General features: G+C 33.2%; 2 protein-coding genes across 4 annotated transcripts in view; both read right to left on the bottom strand.

Moving 5' to 3' along the window:
- The window catches only part of LOC125778799 (uncharacterized), a 209,016-nt gene that overhangs the window by 37,481 nt on the left and 150,406 nt on the right, over window positions 1-21,129 (bottom strand). The window lies entirely within an intron of this gene.
- LOC105233019 (failed axon connections) overlaps window positions 521-21,129 on the bottom strand; it is a 28,381-nt gene continuing 7,772 nt past the window's right edge. Inside the window, exons 2-5 of one of the 2 annotated variants that reach the window (XM_011214949.4) lie at window positions 8,498-8,836; window positions 4,777-5,120; window positions 2,664-2,760; window positions 521-1,631 (exon numbers count right to left, since the gene is read on the bottom strand). In XM_011214949.4, coding sequence (XP_011213251.2) covers window positions 1,578-1,631; window positions 2,664-2,760; window positions 4,777-5,120; window positions 8,498-8,836 — 834 coding nt within the window. In that variant the 3' untranslated portion in view covers window positions 521-1,577. The remainder of the gene's footprint in view (window positions 1,632-2,663; window positions 2,761-4,776; window positions 5,121-8,497; window positions 8,837-21,129) is intronic. The other variant, XM_011214950.4, reaches the window with a different exon arrangement.

Here is a 21,129-nt window from a genome sequence, read left to right as displayed (position 1 = left end):
CTTTACGTATCTACATGCTTGAATCGTATGTAAATGTATAATTTCGAGATATTTTAAAGCCCACAATCTAACTTTTGCCACTTTCGGTAAAGAAAGTAAAAATAAATTATTTGTAAACCCAACCTTGGTTTTTGAACGTTCACCTGTAACATATGTATTTACTCACATACCAAATTCTTAGAAAAAATATAATATACAATGTTGTTTGGTTAAGAAGCATATTTATTAAATAAGATTTATGTTTATATGTTTATTATATAAAACACTGAGCTACAATAGAAATAATGTAGTAAAAACTTATAACATAACCTTTAATACATAATCCATAAAAATACTTGAATAATCTACAATTACATACATATTTAACCGCCACGTGGATGAAAAATACTTTGTCCTTATATTGTGTTGTTATTTTATTTATTAATATTTTTTATTCATTATTATACTTTTATTTAAATATTCATTTTAATTTTTTTATTTAATCGGTGTACACTTCATTTTATACACGATCTGCTGGATGTTATATATATATATATATATATATATATAATTTTATGTATTTATAGATATACATACATATATGTATGTATGTATACATAGGCCTATATATATGCGAATGATTTAGTTGTATGTTTATGTATGTTGGTTTCTCGTTTTTTCTTTTTGTTTGCATATAAATTTATTATATTATATATGATGTATGCGTATTGAAATAAATACGATAAGCAAAATAAAGACAAAGCCAATAGTGGTAACAAATTGCATTCAGTTGTCTGTCTGCATTTGTTTACGCGTGAGTTTATGTGAATGTATTTGATGAATGTTTGTGTATGTTTATTTATGTATGCAAGTGTCGTTTTTAAGTTATCTTTTTTGTATGGTATGTTTGTTTTGCTTCTTTGCTTGACTGCATGTGTAGTGCGCTAATGCAACTACATTCGCATGCATGTGTACTTGTACGTATTTTATGTAATGTTTGATGTATTTATTTCGAATTTTGAGTATTTTTATTATTCATTATTAATTACGTCCTTTTTCACAATGATTTCTTTGATTCTAGTAAGAACTTACAACTCTTGTAGCAGCGTTTTGTTTTGGTTTTTGTTTTGTCAACTTCCAAAACACAATGTTCATACGATATAATTTTTATTCATTACATATTTTATATATTTGCACACAAATTATATAATTGATTATAAAAAAAATAAAAATAATTACATTTAGGCTTAATGCATTACTGCTTTTTTGTTTAAATATTGTTGTTTTTAATATTTGGGAATGAAATAAACAATATATCTAATTATACAGTAAAAAATGATAATTACACAAATGAAGAAGGTAAAATGAAACAAAATTAGAAGTTAGAATCATCCATCATCGTCAGATGTTATTTCGCTTTTAACTAGTTGCAATTTCTTATACATTATGTATAATTTCTTTATAATTTTATGCTAATCGTAATATATATAAAAATGTTTTCAAATTTATCGTATTATACTTCTGGGTGTATGATTATTTTTGTTTTTGTATTAAATGCATGTCCTTTACAGTTGTTCTAAGTTTACCGATATCGATATTTACTTTGTTTCCTCCTTCTCCTTATTCTCCTCTGTGATCTCTTTTTCATTTGACTGCAAATAAAGATTGAGAGATTTATGATTTAATACCACATATTGTTGCATCACGTGCGTGAAATACTTAAAGGTATAGAAGACAATAAGATAATTTATGTTATTTCCTCAAACTTAGGATTTATTGACTAAAGATTGCATAACATAGACATAAAAGATATACCATGACTTTTGCTAGGCATTAATATTGGTATATTAGATCTGCGACCTTGATTGAATTCATCATACCATCGAAAGGGATGTCTAACTTATTCCGGGGTGAGAGCGTCTCAAAATTACCGTTTCAGCATTGTTGCCCGTTCGGCCAAAATAATTATTTTTGAACATTTAAATTAAAATATCCAACATTTATCACAACTACAAATTGCTCTATGGTGATCGTTTACTATATGGATTACAACAATTTACAATGGTATACTCGTATAAATGATACGCGTGGCGAGCTGAATCGATTCATCCCGGGCCGTCTATCGGTAAATGTATACGCGACCTAGTCTCTCAGCGTTTGAAAAATCTGTCATAGATTATTCCCCAAGACAACGGCACAATATCCGAATGTTTTTTCAGATCGGAATACTATAGTATATAGCCGCCAAACAAACTGACCAATTTAAATTAAGAAAAATATTTTTTTGTATCTTTTATGCTACAATAAATGCACCTGTGAACGGTATTATACCTTCGGTGCAGCCAAGCTTAGCTTATTATAATAATATTAATAAAATATAATTTATTAATACAATAAGATACGTTGCTTAAATTATGGTTATAATAGGTTTTTATAATGCCTTAAATAACGATAAATTCAATTAAATTTAATTTTATAATTCTTAAATTTATAATTTAAGATGAGGCAAATTTATTAAAGATGATAGTGTCAGAAAAAAATTAATATTAAAAAGAGCAATTAATTGATTTCATATTTAACCTACCGAAAAAGAAAAAAAAACACAAAATAATAAAATGCCATTTTAAACGAAATCGCTTCGTTATTATTAAATCATTAACTTTAAAATTAAATTTTTTACATACCTTATCTTTTTCCATCTCTTTCTCATTTTTGTCGGAATCATTTTCTTGCTCGTTTGATTTCTCTGGCTCACCTTCCTTGCCTTCTTTTGTTTCAGGCCTAATTAGAAAGAAAAAATTGGAAAAAAAACAAGATATTATTTAATAAAAACATTCATACATTAAACACATTGAAGACGACAGGCAGCATTTGTCAAATATTAAAATTCCCACGTTCTTATGGGTACAGTCATTTAGAGAACAGCATTACTTCAAGACAGCAGGCTTACAGTCGTCTTGGGCACCTCTAGTGGCGCAACTAATATGTGAACTGTCAAATTATTAAAACCTAATACCATGTTCAGACCGAAAATTTAAAAGATTAGATTACATTTAAACATTTCATAACCCAACAGTGTTCTCACTGCCGTTAGAGAGATCAAAAAACAGCTGTATTGTCATTCATGAAGTCACATCGCTTAATATTTATCAAAAGAAAATATTGTCATATAAAAAAAAAGAACAAAAGAAAACAATGTTTTTTGTTCATTTCAAAAATAATTTATTTTGGTCCAAGGGGATTTGTTTCAGCTAATATTTAAAAATTAGATCGCGTAAATGGGCACCTTTAGCTTTGACAGCTAAATGCACTCTTTTTTCGACATTTTCCATGACTTTGGCCAATGTTTCGGATGATATGGCGGCTGTTTCACGTCGAATGTTGGCTTTCAGTTGAGCTAAGGTCTTTGGCTTATTAGCGTATACCTTGGATTTCAAATAACCCCACAAATAAAAGTCTGGTGGCGTCAAATCTGGTGATCTCGGTGGCCAGTCAACATCACCATTTTTCGATATCAATCGCCCGATGGCCCATTTGCCAAAATTAAGGCGTCGCGGATAATCAGCTGGGTTTAGTTTTTGTGCCATTTGAATTTTATATGGAAACATCTTCAAATCTTTATGAATTATGCGTCGGAGAGTGGTGCGAGAGATGTCTAATTCCTGAGAGCGGCGATAACTCGATGTCGATGGAGTCTCCTCAATACTGGCTCGTACAGCTTCGATATTTTCATCAGAACGTCTTGTGCGTTGTCTGGATGCATGACTGGCATTACTGAGATTACCGGTGTTCACAAATTTTGCGTATAAAGACTTAATTGTGTTCTTAACTGGAGCACTTTTCACTTTATTTTTTTTGCGAAACGCACGTTGAGTTAACACAATTGAAAAGTTATTTTGAATATAAAGCTGAACAATTTCAGCGCGTTCTTTTGGAGTGTACTGTTCCATGGTATAAATTGTCTTCGAATGACGCTTCTAACGCGGTATGACATTAGCCGATTTGTCAGCGCTGTTAAAAGTTACAGCGTTGCCAGATGGGTCAACTTTAAATGGCCTACCCTGTAGTATTTTGAAGTAAAAGCCGTATTTTTTCAAATATTTTCCATATAATAGAAATAGTGGATGCATTTTTTCCTTTGTTAAGTCGATTTTCAGGTTTAAATTAGATGCATTGCTTTAAAAAAATTTTTTTTGTTTACATTTTTTCCCCTTTGTAGTGTCTATATCTGCTGTGATAATGTAACAGATTTCCAATGCTGATGAATGGTAGATGGCGCAAAATCAGAGTCGCACAGAGAGATTTTGCGTGGATCAGTTTCAAATCATTTCAATGAAGTGATTTGGAACTGTCATTTTTGTATGGCGAAATTTTGATAAATTTTTAAGATTAGTGGGATAATCCATTCAACAGCAGAAATCGTGTGATTAAGTGTCGGTCTGAACATGGTATTACGTGATTTAACCAAAAGAAGCATAAAATAGCTCTGATGTATCATTTGCAATATCAGTTGATGATTTAAAACAAATGAATCAACTTATTTACATACTTATTCTTTGCCAAAAAAAATATTTTAGAACAAAATATTTAAATTGAAGTGAATGGTTTTATCACGGCAACATCGACATTTTTTACATAAACTAATTGGTATGTCGTTGCCGTCTCCAAAATGTTAAAAAAAAACGGCTTCAAACGTCATTTGCAGACGATGGAATTTTGCTGTCGCTACGTCTTGTAGTGCAATCGGCTATGTGTTTAAATGTAAATATGGATAATAAAAATGAAAAGGTTACTTACTCTGGTTTTGGAATATGTGCATTCAAGTCCAATTTTGTGCAAATCTCATCCCAATCGGGGAAGCATCGCTCCTTCATTCGTGACACATGTCCGACCAAATTGGGACATTTTTCGGTCATGAAATCGCGCAATGGATACGAGATATCCTTCGACAAATAATGCAGTTGCGACAATATGGCAAACGCAACCACATCCAAAGTGGTTGGCTCATCGCCAAAGAAGAACGGCTTGCAGTCCAACATTTCGCTTAACACCTTCAAATCGTTCTTGCCAAACTCCTCAATCTCCTCGGGGCTGTGTACTCCAATGCCGTGAGCCTTCAATTTTTTCGAACCCTGGAACCACTATTTATGAAAAATCACCATATTGCAAATTATATATATGTGGGGGTGGAATTCATGTATAAACCATAAAAATCAGCACTTGAGAGCGCATGTAGGCAAAGTTTACCCATAGTTTAAGCAATTGTGTTTACAAAATTTCTACTGTCTATAGTACGGTTATATATTATTGGATTATATGTATGTATGCACTATGTGTGTGTTTACACTTTATTGCACCGCGTGTACAACACGATGCTACAGAGTATAATAATTCTGTTTGTATCATCTAAAACCTATCGAGATAGATGAGGAGTTATATAATATATAAATATTTACCAGGTTGACGAGTAAACGATGGCTTGAATCAAAATAGAAATATTGTTTTGAAACTTGGTACACATATTCCTTGGGAACCATTGGAGGTTGGTATTCCGGATGTGTGATGCCCCGTAATGTAATGACTACAAAACGTCATTAAACGAAAATATATTATAATGCATATAACGATTTATGTTATTCCAACATGAATGCAGTTGGTCTCGATCTCGGTCTTATCCTCATATCCCTACTTTCTCATTTAAGGATGATTTTAATGTAGTTTTCGTTGAATAATGAATGTTGATTCTTTCGCATCATTTTTGAATATGAAGTTTTGCCAACACCTGAAGGATTTGATACTTAAAAGTTGCAAGAGTATGAAAAGTTCGGTTGCACGCGAAGTTCTTTACTTATTTGTAAAATATTCATTTAATTTACGTTAACCAAATATCTTTTGCTGATTTTTACTGTTTGCGGTTATGATATGAGAAAGCGAAAAGCGATTTAGTGTGAGGTGTGCGATAAATTAGTGTAAATATGGCGTAATTATGTGCAAATGAAATTACTAAGGGAGAAATTTATTTCTTTTTAAAAACTACTGTGTACACTTTTAATTTTTTACGATACACACTTGTGCATATTTATATTTATAATCAATTACTAGTGAAATAAATATAAAAAAAAGTAAGAAATGCCTAAGTTCGGGCGCAGCCGAACATTTTATACTCTGGCAATTTACAAGAGTCAGCAAGATGATCGGAATTGAGGCTATAATATATACTAATAAAATGTTCCCTGGTTTTCATTACGGTACCATCACAAATCACATGGAGTAAAGTCAGCCGGATGTTCGAAAATTGTGTTCTTAGTTATATAGGGAGGGTAAAGTTTTCACCCGACTTCATTAATATTGGGCCTTTATTAGTAAAAAAAAGCTCTCCCATTTACATTGAGAAAACTCACATGTTGGCCGATATTAGAGTATCTAGTATAAAGTCACCGTGAAGTTCGGAAATATTTATATACATATATATAACCCATTTTTGACACTCAGATATACCATTGTCAGGAAAATTTCTTCCCTAAATTTCAATTATATATCTTCCACATTCACCGATATTTGCGGTAAAAAGTCAACTACAGCAACCGGGGCCAAATACTAGGCTACCTATGGGCTTAAACAGTCTTAGTTCGACAATTTTTGGTCATAAGGTGATAAAAAAAAGACATTATGGGTACAAAGTTTTATCCCGCTATATTCATTTATTTTTGATTTGTACACTGGAAAGAGAAAGAACCAGATGGAATTTAAAATTGTGCTATTTGGGAAGTAAGCGTATCTGTAGTTTTTTGCACTGTAACATAATCACCCCTATTATGTATTTTGACTTGGATTGAAATTTTCTCCGTTTAGCAACTTTGGTATCATGCGTTCCGTTCCCGTTCAGTTCAACTTCGAAATTTACAATTCTGCCTATCATGCATTTCGATCGTAGCTCCGTTCTGCTAAGTTGCAATTTTGTTGGCGGAGAACTTTTTGTGTTTTTATTTTGCTGCGAAAATTTTATTTGCGTGATTTTTTTTTTGAATTTTCTTAAAATGTAAGTAAAACTTGTATTTAAAAGTTGTAAAACACACGATATTTCCAGTTTTTGCGCTCTAATAATGTTTTTTGATATGCTTTCAGGTCAAAAACAACAACACCAGAGTAATATGGAAAATTGGCAGATATGATGGAGAGTAAGCTAGATATAGCCAACGGTTTCCACCAGCGTCTTAGAGAAGATGTGCAGGCTTTTTGGAAAGAGGTAGCATCAAATTTACTTGCCGTCGTTTCTTTTGCAAACGTATCTAGGACATACTTGAATGCGTCCTTATTCAGACGAAAGTTTTTTTTGAATCTAAATAAGTAAACAAATTGTAAGAAAATTGTTTACTTTCACGTGCAATTACTTACAGCCCGACATTCATCTGGAAGGGATCGCACATATCTCGTAATCTTCTCCTTTCAATTCTCACCCAAGCATTCTGAGATGCGCTGCTCTCCTCCTCAACCAGTAATACCACCGCGGATAAAGATTCCTTACTAACGTTTAATAAAAATAATAACAATATAAACATTTTACTTTTATTTATTTTCTTTGAACAGCAGTAATTTGTGTATTTTTGCTTTGTTATGTTCCAGTTTCACATATTTCAAGGCAAACAGCTGATATCGAAAAAGTTATAGCTCTTCCTCTTCTTCTTTCAATCCAATTGCAACGCATGATACCTAATTTCGACTCCGGCGGAGCGTAGAGCGGGAACGTAATCGAAATGCATGATAGGGGTGAATAATGTGAAAAGAATGTCACATATCAAATTTGATTGAAATCGGTCAATTGGGTCCCGAGGTGAATGAATGATGTGAATTTACCTAACCTAACCTAACCTAACCTAACCTAACAGTGAACGGTGCCTCGCCCACCGTCCAATTTTAACCCCAGCTTTTATAAAGCCTTCTCATACCCACACTTATTAGTAGTTTTTAACAATACCGTTATATGGTTAGTGGTGGATGGATAGTGGGGATGGATCTTGCGATTTTATCAATTACAGTGGCGATAAAACTAACTTTTTAGCCCACAGGTGCCTCTTGCTACTACAATATCCTTGGCTAAATTACAGTTCTATATCTTAATTTATTGCTCAGTTATGGCGCTTTCTGGTTTCCGCTCAATGACGTTTTAGGGCGTAGCAGTGGTCCGATAACGGCCATCTGCGAGCTCGTTCTCCTTTTTTTGCCAAGGAACACACATATAGTGTGTCATTAGTTTTAGGTGATACAAACAATCGTTAGGTGAACAAAACTATTATACTATGTATCCAAATCAAGAGTATAAATATAATGTAAAACGTGTCGCATCTGAGCTTTTTATGAACCCCTATAATTCCTAGTAGCTCTATGTACATGATTTATGAACGTTGTCATATAAATATGTCAGTATTTATGTGAGTATGAATTAAATAAGCTTATACGATGATTACATTAAAAAGCAAAAAAGAAAAAGCTGTTAGTATTGAATAGAATGTGTACAAACCTTTCGACCAAAAGTGAATTTGAAAACAAAATTCAAAATCGAATTCGGCCAACGTAGGCCGAGTGCATGTTGCAAATTCACTTTATAACCTTTTAGTACATTATCGGGATACTTGGCGCGCCAATAAAAAATAATCCAAATCAAATGATTCTCCAACATAGCAATCATTGCATATGACACGTTTCGTTGCTCTGTTGTCAGAGCGGCATCCAAATTCTTCTCATATCGAGCTGATAGCTCTTTGATGATAATGGCTGAGTCAGCGATCTCTTCACCGTTCAACTCAATGAAAGGCAATTGTCCCTTCTTCGAACGGAATCGCATTTTATGATCAACATTCTGAAAAAAAAAAAACAAAGCATAAAAACATAAGTTGATATGTATATAAAAATATAAATAGTTATAGTAAAAAATATTATGCAATCTTATATAGTATATAAAAATAAGTTGGGTTTTTGTCGTTATAGCTGACTAAAACGTTGCATGAAATGAAAAATGACCTGAACCACTCTGAAGGTAATCCAATGAGGATGGTTTGTAAAAACTGGTAAGACGTTTTTAAAAAACGGGAAGGTGGTGATAGCAGTTGCTTAGACATGAATTGCTGCAACCTTTCTAAAGGATGAAAAATCTGCTCATTCATCTTTAAACTTCCGTTATCCATAAATCTTGAACAGCAATCAATGTGTTCTATTCACAAGAATGGTCCTCTGGTTAAATATTGCCAGACGTCTCATTTATTATGTGGGATAAAGCACATACAAAGGACGTGGACAGCACATTGAAAGACCTTAGAAACTCCTTTGCTCTCATTGGCGGAATAACTTTTGTAATTTTGAATAACAAATGTTGATTAAAAAATATGAAATTTTTCTAAGCAAATAAATAAAACTAACTACAAACTACCGAATTTATACCAGAAAAATCAACATTTTTATGACTACTAAAATGTACCGCTAATTTTTGGTGAAAACTTCAAAGAAAAAAATCTAATTATTGAGCGGAGGGTCACATATAGTACTTCTGACAACCCGAAAGGCAAAAAAACAAAGGTAAAGTTCCAGAAGATTGCATACATATGTACATACATATGTATAAGGAATATACGATTTGCAATTGCAGGCACCCAGCCGTTTGAGGGATATTTATCGAATGCTAACATAACATTTTCTCCCATTAGTGGCATTCAGAGTCAACAATTGAAAAATGTTATATACATACATAAGTATGTATGTATTTTTATGTGCATATTGCAAGCATTGCATTTTAAATGCCATACAGTATCTTATTGAAAGTAAATCGATGCCGTTCTGCTATATGTTGCTCAGGCATGGACGACATATATACATATCGTCACCTGAAATGCAAAATAACGTAACAACATTTTCGGAAATGTAAAGTGGCATGAATGAAACACGCAATAAAATGGAACATGAGTGAAAAAAAAAATTTAATATTGGTTAAAACTGGTTTATATCTGAGTGCAGAACCTGAAAATGTTGAACATATGTAATATTATCTTTGTAATTTGAAGTGGTGAAGCGTAATCAATAAGACACTCAATTTCGAATTTTTTGATGATACGTTATTTTGCATTTCAGGTGACGATATGTATGTATGTATCTCATAGTTCAGCGAATTAAAAACAGCCGCTTGCTGTCATATTCCGAATGGATGAAAAAACTCCAACACTGAAAGCATTCGACGCAGCACCCGCTGGGTTAAGCAGAGGAAGAGGAAGACCTTCACTCTGTTGAAAAGACCAGGTGGAGAAGGACCTGGCTACACTTGGAATCTCCAATTGGCGACAATCAGCGAAAAGGAAGAACAACGAGCGTACTGTTGTAAACTCGGCTATAACCGCGTAAGCATGTCTACGCCAATATAAATAGAAGAAGAAGAATATAATTATTTGCATTGATTGTAATTGACTGAAAAATATACATACATATGTAGGTAGACTTGCATATATAAATATAGTCGCATTGAAATTAATAATTATTCATATAAACAATAAATAAATCTTATAGGGATTTAAAATTTCAATTCAACGCAAGTGCGCGTTTTCTTAATGTACGTCCATATATGTACATACATACATACATATGTACATAGGAATTTTTCATATTGCGACGTAAAACCATTTTAAAATCGGCCTAGACAATGTGGATGTGTTTATACTACCGAGTTAAATATTTTAAACATGCAACTACGTCTGTACATATATTTTTATGCAGGTACATTAACAGGCATGACATTATGTACGTAAGTCAAGCGCCAAATCTGTAAATCGACCAGTTTTCATTGGAATGGAATACTTGTCTTTACATATACATACATATGTACATGTCTATGTCCATTTGTATACTATATACATTAGAGTGTGCCATTCTGAGGCAACCTTTTTTTTTCAACTGAAAAACAGGCTCAAAACTTTCGAAAATGTGTAAAAAAAGTCACTCAAAAGATGAGCTCCTAATATTAATATTAAGAGGTGCCTACTACTGGAGATCGATTCTGAAAAATCGATTATTTTACGAGAAAACTCGATTTTCGACTAGAATCGGGATCGAGTTTACCATCCCTACTGGCAGCCATCGGGGCACATATAAAACCTCCGCACAATAGCCACCACAAAAAAGATGATTTTTTTTCTATGTAATTTATATGGAAAACGGAAAATTTGAAATAGGCACCTCTTAATATTAATACTAAGAGCTCATCTTTTGAGTGACTTTTTTTTACACATTTTCGAAAGTTTTGAGTCTGTTTTTCAGTTAAAAAAAAAGGTTGTCTCAGAATGACACACCCTAATATACATACATACATATGTATGTATGTAATAAGTTACATTTTGTACATAATTATGCATATGAATAGCTTTATACGGAGCTTTGTGCATACATGTTACTGATATCATTTACATAACTCAAAACGTCTATATAAATCTATTTAGTTATACCCGCATTTATTTATTCTTAATTGGTAAACATTGACACAACGCGGCGTACCTTCTGCAAACTTACGTATTATTGACGCGTAGCATTACGCATTGGAATGTACAATAGCTACATTTGCGTTATTGAATTTTATTTTCACTTTATACTTTGGTACATGCACACATACATATCTAATTGAAAAAAAATTAAAGGAAACGCAAATATGGAAAAGCCTACGAAATCAAAGAAAGTCTTTTGAGTTTGGTCAACATATCAACATGTTTATATTAGGGTGTAAAAAAAAAATTAAGTTTTTGGTCATACAACCTCTTAATTTGTTTGAAACATTAGAAAAGTGTCTTGTGCAGGGAGGATTATGATAACCCGTGTCGATTTGCATCGAAACTTGTAAATTCTTGCTTACTGCAGCCTACACGTCCGAACTATCGCTGTGTTTCATTTGTTCTTTTTATTGTATTAAGCACATACATACATAGTTTCCGTTCGATCAACGTGTCAACGCAGTCGCAAAGTTCAAGGGTTTTGACGTTTAGCAATGGAACGACCGTAACGGCGACATTTAAATATATTTGATGAAATTGCTTGTGATGCGATGCTACTTTCATTAAAAAAAATATTTATTGAGAGCTAATAAGCTTAAATCACTCTATTAAGTGAGGAGAGGTCAAAATAGTCAGTTGTTTTAATAATCGAGAAATAATAAAAAAATATTTAAATAGTGTCTCCATATAAGAAATGGTAAACCTATAAAAGTAAGTAAGTTTAATCGTAACAAATGATGGGTGTTTTAATTTAAATACTATTGGAGCACTTGGATACAATTTAAAGAATTAGTATCAAAAAATGCAAAGAGCGTGCGGAATCCATTAAAATTCATTTTCAAAATGAGATGCCAGTGTTTGTAATTATTTACTTTGGTTTTTTGCCTGCTTTAGATGATCGCAAATAAAAATAAGAACAGCTTCCGTTAATTATTTAAAGTGGAAATAATAAACAATTGATAGATAAGCTAAAATTAGAAAACTCATCAGGAAAATAATAGGAAAAGGCGGTTTGGACAAATATTGGGAACTTATTGAGCTCTCAGTGATATTTTCAGGTGGAGATAAAAATCGAAAATATAAAGGTTGACCTCTAAGTAAGTGCACTGATTATGCACTGAAAATATCACTTCTAAGCCCTCAACTGAAAAAAACAAACAAGATAAGTCGACACTCTTTGATATTTATTTTTTTTTCCTTTCATCAGGATTTGTGCCTTTGAAATTATTTTACAGAAATCAAGCAAACATCTTTGGTATTTACCCGGGGAGAAAGCTGTATCATTATGTTATGAGGACATAATATGGTTAAAAGTTTAACCTCAGAGAATCCGACAACCTATGGTCTCTAGGGCGAAATAAAGCAGCCAAGAAGAAATTTTCAGTGTTGGGGCAGTCAACGATACCGCTCCAAGAGCGGTCAAAATGATGCAAGAATTTCCCGGCAGCTTCAGAGGAGCAAAAGAAATCGTTATTACGCTGTGGAAAACAATGCCGGAATGCAGTTATCTTCACTAAGGCCTAAATTAATCCGGATTAATGCAGTTAGTGAAGATAACTCCGTTGCTAACTCCCATTCAATCTGCATTTTCGTTGGCAACATTGTTAAAAACGACCAATTTTAATTAATTGTGAATGAAAAACAAGAAAAAATGGTAACTTCGGCTGCCCGGAAGCTAATATACCCGTCACAGGTGCATTTATTTTAGTAACTATGTGTTCAGTTTATACGGAAGCTATATGCTATAGTAATCCGATCTGAACATTTTTTTCGGAAATTATATTATTACCTTAAGCATTAATCCATGTCATATTTAGTGAAGATACCATGTCAAATGCGAAAGTTTTCCATACAAGCACTTGATTCCGATCGTTCGGACAGTTATATGCTATTGTAAGCTGATCTGAACAATTTCTTCGGAGATTAGATTTTTGCCTTAGGAAATAATCCATACCAAATTTCGTGAATATATCTGCAAAAGTTTTCCATACAAGAACTTGATTCCGACCGTTCAGTTTGTATGGCCGCTATATGTTATAGTGGTCCGATATCGGCAGTTCCGACAAATGAGCAGCTTCTTGAAGAGAAAATGACGTTTGCAAAATTTCAAAACGATATTTTAAAAACTGAGGGACTAGTTCGTATATATACAGACGGACAGACGGTCATGCCTAAATCAACTCAGCTCAACATACTGATCATTTATAAATGTAAATACTTTATAGGGTCTCCGACGCTTCCTTCTGGGTGTTACAAACTTCGTGACAAACTTAAAATACCCTGTTCAGGGCATATCACGCACACTGAAAGCTGTTTTTTCAAATTTCCAATAATAAAACAAGAAGTTTTATGTTATCTTAGGATGCAATTTTGAAAATAACGTGTTGATATGTTATCGTAATAGAAAATGGTTTTGTAAAAATAGGTCTTTTATCCTAGCACTCGTTCGTTTGCTTTAAAAAAATAAAATCAAATATTTTGCGTTGTCTACCTGTTGTACTCTGAGCTGTCACTTGAAATGTCGAAGTCTGTTCGTGTTATTACAAATGCAATAAAATCTTTTCTTGTCGCAAGATAAAACTAAAGAATATTTTACTTAGTTTTGTAAATAAAAAAAGGCATGCCCTTGCACGAAACTGTTACGTTCTGACCGCAACTGTTTGTGGTTACGTCTTATGAGGTCGAAATTACTATTTATAAAGAGTATACAACAATAGTATGCAATAGTAAAAATAAATATGGAAAAAAACTAAAAAAAGTAAGAAAGGGCTAAGTTCGAGTACAATCGAATATTTTATACTCTTGCAACTTATTGGAATTGTATCTTTTTTAGGCACAATGGTATACTGTCATGAGTAAAATATGTTCTGTAATTTTCATTGAGATAACTCAAATGTTGGCTGTTATATCCATCATAAAGACATATGGAAGTTCGAAAATCTGTATATTAGGTATATGGGGGGTTTGGATAGTATTGACTAAATTCAAGCCATTGCTATTGTAACGAAAGGATTATGCCTGAATTACAATTGTATATCTCATATTTTTACGGATATTTTCGGTCAAAAGTCAGCTATAGATACTGGGGTTCAGATATTCGGTACCTAAGGTAATGAATAGTTTTGATTGGAATTGTACAATTTTTGGTAAAAATGTGGCATAATTTAAGATAATTTTTATTGCAAAATTTTATTTCGTTTATTATTGACATCTTCATTTGTGTGCTGGAAAGTATGCGAATCAAATGGAATTTTAAATTATGTTATATGGTACGTTTTCGTGGTTGTAGACGTATTTCGCCCATTTTCACACTGTGATATAGGAATATTACAAGAATTCTACGTACTAAATTTAGTCGAAATCGGTCTGTCGGGTCCCGAGATAGGGGGTTTCTCCAAACAGTAAGCAGAAACCATTGTCCGATTTACATACCGGCTTTCGTAAAGCCCTCTCATATCGTGCCGGAGGTAAAATGAGGAGGTTAATGTTTCTGACGTAATTAGTTATTGATTTATTATATTTTTAGTAGTTTTAACAGTACCGTTATATGGGGAAGGAGGGGGGTTAGCTTCAGTTCATTTTCACACTGTCGGTAGGACTTCCTATAATATTTGAGCTGAGAAAATTTGGTTGTTGTAGCTTTAGTGATTTAGGAGATATGTACATTAAACATATTAGAGGGCGGGGCCACGCCCTTGCTACTTCAATCGAGTTATTACAAGCGATGAGCGCTGGTTTTTCCAATACGACCCGGAAACCAAACGCCAAAGCTCACAATGGTTGTCTCCGCGCCACCCGCCCGAAAAAAGCTCGCATGAGCAAGTCAAAGGTGAAAACGATGATTATTGCCTTTTTTGATAGCCGTGGAATCGTCCACAAAGAATTCGTTCCACCGGGGAAAACTGTGAATTAAGTCTACTATTGCCAAGTACTCGAAAGATTGCGAAAACGAGTCAAAAGGGTGCGCCCAGACATCGCTCGTAACTGGATCCTTCATCACGACAACGCACCGTGCCACACCGCCCTCAGCCTATCCCAGTATTTGGCCTCTAAAGGCATCGCCGTGTTGCAACAGCCGCCTTATTCACCCGACATGTCACCCCGTGACTTTTTTTGTTTCCTAAAACAAAATCGGTGGTCAAAGGAACCCATTTTGAGTCGATTACGGACATCCAGGCGGCCGTGACGAGGGTACTCGCGGACATCCCAGTCGAAGCGTTCCAGAAATGTTACGAAGCATAGAAAACGCCCTGGAATCGCTTTATAGCTGCCCAAGGGGACTATAGACAGAGTTGTAGAATAATTTTCAAATACATATACGGTTTTTATGGAATCAGTCTCACTACTTAATTGTCATACCTCGTATATACGTTTTTGGTTAATGGCGTTTTGAAGGCGTGGTAGTGGTCCAATACGCCCATCTACGAACTCGTATTTTTTTGTGCTAAGAAACCTGTTATCTCAATTTTTACTTGCACGGACGGACGAACAGACAGACAGTCACCCGGATTTCAACTTTTCTCGTTATCCTGACTATTTATATACATAAGTATGTATATACAACCCTATCTAAATCTCGTTAGTTTCGGCAATCTATCTCGTTCAGTTTTAGGTGATACGTTCAACCGTTTGGTGAACAAAACTATAATACTCTGTAGCAACAGGTTGCAATAGTATACAAATTAATTTGTTTTAAATTAAAATTATATAATCACACGAATTATTTAGAAATACGCAAATTAAATAATTCATATTATTAATAGAACTACAACCGCAGATTTTTTCGTTAATAAATATTCTTTCATACTCGTATATGTAAGTGTATATGCACATACGCATGTGCTCAAAGTGTCATTAAGTAACTCAACACTCTATGTAAATCTTTTAATAATTACAATTTGATGCATTTTTATACATATGTATTTGTTCTGTCATCTCTAAGTTATCACAGCTAGAAAATTGGCGTCTTTAATGGGTTTAAGGAATATACAAGTTTAAATAAAACTAAATTTTTTGTAACCTTTTTTGTTGAAATTGTTTTGGATTGAAAATGAGAACCGATATTAGATTTTTTTTTCTTACTTTAAATTTTTAGAAAAATATTCTTATTAAAAAACAATAATTTGAAATTTCTCTGAAAACAAATGTTACATAATAAATAAAATCAAATAACGTTATCTAGAAATAATGGAACAAATTATACTAACACTAAGCAATACTACTATATATAATATACTAATAATTATAATTTAATATATAATAATAATTGTAATTTAATAAAAATTATAATTTAAGACATAATAATATTGAAATAAACACAGATTTTCTAAGTGCATTAATTGAGAATTAACAGTTACGAGTAAAAAATATAACAAACAAATTAATTAAAAGCAATGGATCTGAATTCACCTGGCAATTGACTTCCTAAATAAAAAAATTCCATTTCCATTAAATGGAAAATATTTAAAACAAGGCGACTTTAATAATAAAATACGAAATTATAATGTTTTCTTTGAATAAATATTAAACGATGTCAATTTTTAAAGTTAAAAAAGCTATTTCATAAATCTGCAAAGGCGGTGAGGACAGTCGAGATCAAATGTAATTTAATCACTTAAAATTTTTGGTCGGAACATTTGATACTTCATCTAAAACTTTTAATTTTGTAATCGATTAGCAACTACAGCCAACCTTCTGCACATAATATCTAAAAAAACTTCGAGTTTAAGAGTATGCAGCCCTGAATATTTTATTGCAATTGCAATTCATTAATTTTTTTTGCTTAAACGACCAATTAATATTGGCAATTCACCTCTAAATATAAAGTTTATAAAAAAATTAATAAAATATGTCAATGGAAAAATTTTACAACTCCTTCCCAAAAGTGAAATATTTCAACACTACGATGTCATAAAAAAGTGGTGCAAAAATTATTGTAATGTTTCAAGATGTGGATTTTGGCATTTTTATGCAGTGAAATTTTATGTACATATGCATTTATATACAACTATTGTGCTCAACATGTTGCCGTTGTTGTGATTGAACACGAGACTGGTATGTATGCATTATGTAAATATATGTACATACACACATATTTATATGTGTATATAAAGAAAACCATTTTAATATCTCAACGAATGATGTCAAATGTTATATTCGATAATTTCAACTGATTTGCCGCTCACTAATTTCATACAAATTACTTAACAGCAATTCTCTCCAGTTCACTTTCCATCACTTTTCCGCGCTCATTTCGTACCACCTCGCGAACCTGGTTATTCTATCCATACAAGTCTAGGAACATATGTATATGTTTGTATGTATGTATGTATATAAGTCCTGCAAAAAGTTTCCCCACTCGATTAGAGCGCGAGAAAGTAAAGGGAATGGAGTGCAGTTGCCGCCTTACGTATGAGAATGTTTTAAGTCGATTACATACCCTCTGTTATAGTGTATGGGTGTGGTTGGCGTGTTTATCATTTTCCAGAATACATTGCGACTCTAACAGGGTGGGGCCACAAATTTCCAATGATACACAATTCAAAGTATCCGAGTCTGTTGTACACACTACCATCTGCACAACACATACATACAGAGTAAATGTGTAATATGGCCAGCACTAATAATCGCTTGTATATATATTTTTGTATATACATACATACATATGTACATATATATAATCATTTACAACTGGAAGTACTTGGTTATGACGCAAGGTGCAGCATATAGCAGACAACAAATTTTCTTTATTAATTCATTGCGCCAATTAAGCATTTGCATTCCCATTGCATTTTTACAATTTGTTTGCGTTTTTTTAACAATTTCATTTCTTTAGCAAAATGTCAGTGTGTAATGAAATAGTATAGTTGCTGACTTGTGTGTTCAGCAAGTGGCACTCGCTTAGTAAATCCGGTTGAGAAGACTTAAGAACTGTAAATATGCGCATTAAAGGGCGAAGCATACTTGGTATTGTATCACAAAAATAATTAATGCTATGATATTGAGAGAGAAGTTAGATTGTTACTGGAGCGCTAATTGGCGCGCTGCTGCTAGGCGAAAAAGCTCCCTCGACGCAAAGTGTTTCCTTCGGCACACTTGCACGCTCAGCGCTTTTACATACATATGTACATATACTTATGTTGATGTGTATATGCATATGTATATGTGCCTCTATTTATTTCATTCCAGTCAAATCCAATCCAATTTATTGTCTGTACTTCCAAGAAGCACGCCGTAACTACTCAATCGCAGTTTCAGGCAAACTGCACAAGCGCAATGCTGCTGAGCACACATTTATATACATATCTACCTATCTAGTAATAGCACGCCCTACACATTTGATTGCACTGGCAACGCGTTGAAGAGAGTTTATGACTCACATTTATGCCCCTTTTAAGCACTATATGTAGGTATGTATATATAAATACATATGTCTGTATATATATAAATATAAAATTGTATGTACATATACAATACATAATTATGTATAAATATAATCCTAAATGTATATATACATACATATGTACTTATATCGTCGCTTACATCCTGCATCACATTAACGCCACCACGGAAACTCTTACGGGTGCTTGCAAAGTGAACGCTCAAAGCCGAGCCAAACTGATTTTGGTCAGCGCTGTTCGATTTTAGGTACCACAGAGTGGATGCGAGATTCAGCGCTGAATTACATGCGTATTTTGCTATTTTACTGGTACATGTTAGGTTTTTAATATGGTAATTTTATTTCTGCTTTTGCAAGTGAAAAGAAAAGACTTTGATTCCTCATATCAAAAAATATTTTGTTTCAGCTATGTCTTAAATATTAAAAAATATAGAAATCATCGATTAATACAAACGGGATGAACTTGGTTGAATGAATTAATGGAAATCACCATTTGCATAAAGATTTAAGACGTTATTCATTCGTCAGCTTTGCGCTCGGCTCGACTTTGAGTGTCCCACTCTGCAGGCAACCTACATAGGGCAAACGCTGAGAAATCCTGGAAATGACGTAAGGTGAGTGAAAGAGCGAAAATTATCAATTTAGCATATTGCTATTGGAAATTCAACTCCCACACCCTAAAAATACAACTATACTTAATTTGTATACATATGCATATAAACAAATTGGTCAGTTCGCAAGCGCGTGCAGTTTGGGGTGTGTTGTACATACAAAATCATCTATTTACAAATATATACATATACCTATGTAAGCGTGTAATTTGCGCCCAAAAAGCGAACGAGCACTTGGTCCAATAAGCGACTTCTCTGTTAACAATTGTCTACGCTGTCTGCAGTTTTCCGGCCGGCGAAAGCGAAGGCGACACACTCGTACGCACATATGCATACACATACGCAGCAAATGTTGGACTTTCTGGGATATTTTAAACTTTTTATATACATACACATATATACATACATACGAAAGCACACACATACATATCCACGCATTTTTCTACACATGTCAGTGTGTAATGAATATAGTTGGGGGGTTCATTATGAATTGCATTGACTTTAATTGATTAATTCAACTGTTGATTTTTCAGAGATACGCTGAACTCTATTTATAGCATACAATTTTTAATGAAACTTAAGCAGAGAACAGAGACTTGTTAACATTTCTTGTTGAACATTGTGTAGTTATTTGGTTTTAATGCTTTTTTAAGCTTCACAGATCCCCTATATCCTCTAACTAATATTAATCCATCAAGCTTTAATAGAGGTCTAGAGAGCCATTTAATTTATCGATAAAATACATATATACATACATATATAAAAAATTAGATAGTCATTTCCAGATCATACGAGTTCGATATGCATATGGTTGGCATATGATTTTATATTATTATTATACGAAAATGCATGATACATACATATATGATTTTTATATGTAAATGCATCGAAAATCTTTATATTAGGTATATGGGGGCTAAGGGAAGTATTGGTCCCATTCAATTCATTTTTGACATACAGACATACCATTATAAGAGAAGGATTATCCCTTATTTTCAGTTATATTTATTACCGACATTTCCGATCAAAAGTCAACTGTAGATACCGTTGTATAAATATTCGGTACCTAGGGTTTTGAACAGATTTTATTGAATTAAAAAAAGTTTTGATAATAAAGCGGCACACACTAAAGACATTATTCGTGCAAAGTTTTATCCCGTTATATTAATTGCTTCTTGATTTGTGTACTGTACGCCGTTTGAATTTCATCACAAAGAACATCCATATTTGGGACATTTTGGTGCATATGGCCCTTTTAACATAACCCAGAGATGTTCTATAGTGTTTAAATCTGGGCGGGACGATTCCCACTCCAAAACATTGATACAATTTTCATTAAGCTACTTTTGCGTCAACTTAGACGTATGATTTGAATTGTTCTCTTCCTTATAAAAGGCAAATTTTCCTCAGCCCATGGCAACAGAAAATTTCCATCAATCTTATGGAATGGACCAACACCATTGCCGATAAAACATCCCCACACCATGATTGATCCTCCACCATACTCAACTACGCCTGAAACATAGCGAGGATCAAATTTTTAAATTATTGGACGGCGAACATACCTTCGAGTATCAGGACCTAAGCGATTAATTTTTGTTACATCGTTCCAAACGACATA

Source organism: Bactrocera dorsalis, chromosome 5 (assembly GCF_023373825.1).
Source record: "Bactrocera dorsalis isolate Fly_Bdor chromosome 5, ASM2337382v1, whole genome shotgun sequence".
Taxonomy (NCBI): domain Eukaryota; kingdom Metazoa; phylum Arthropoda; class Insecta; order Diptera; family Tephritidae; genus Bactrocera; species Bactrocera dorsalis.
This window is presented reverse-complemented; position numbering and strand designations above follow the sequence as displayed.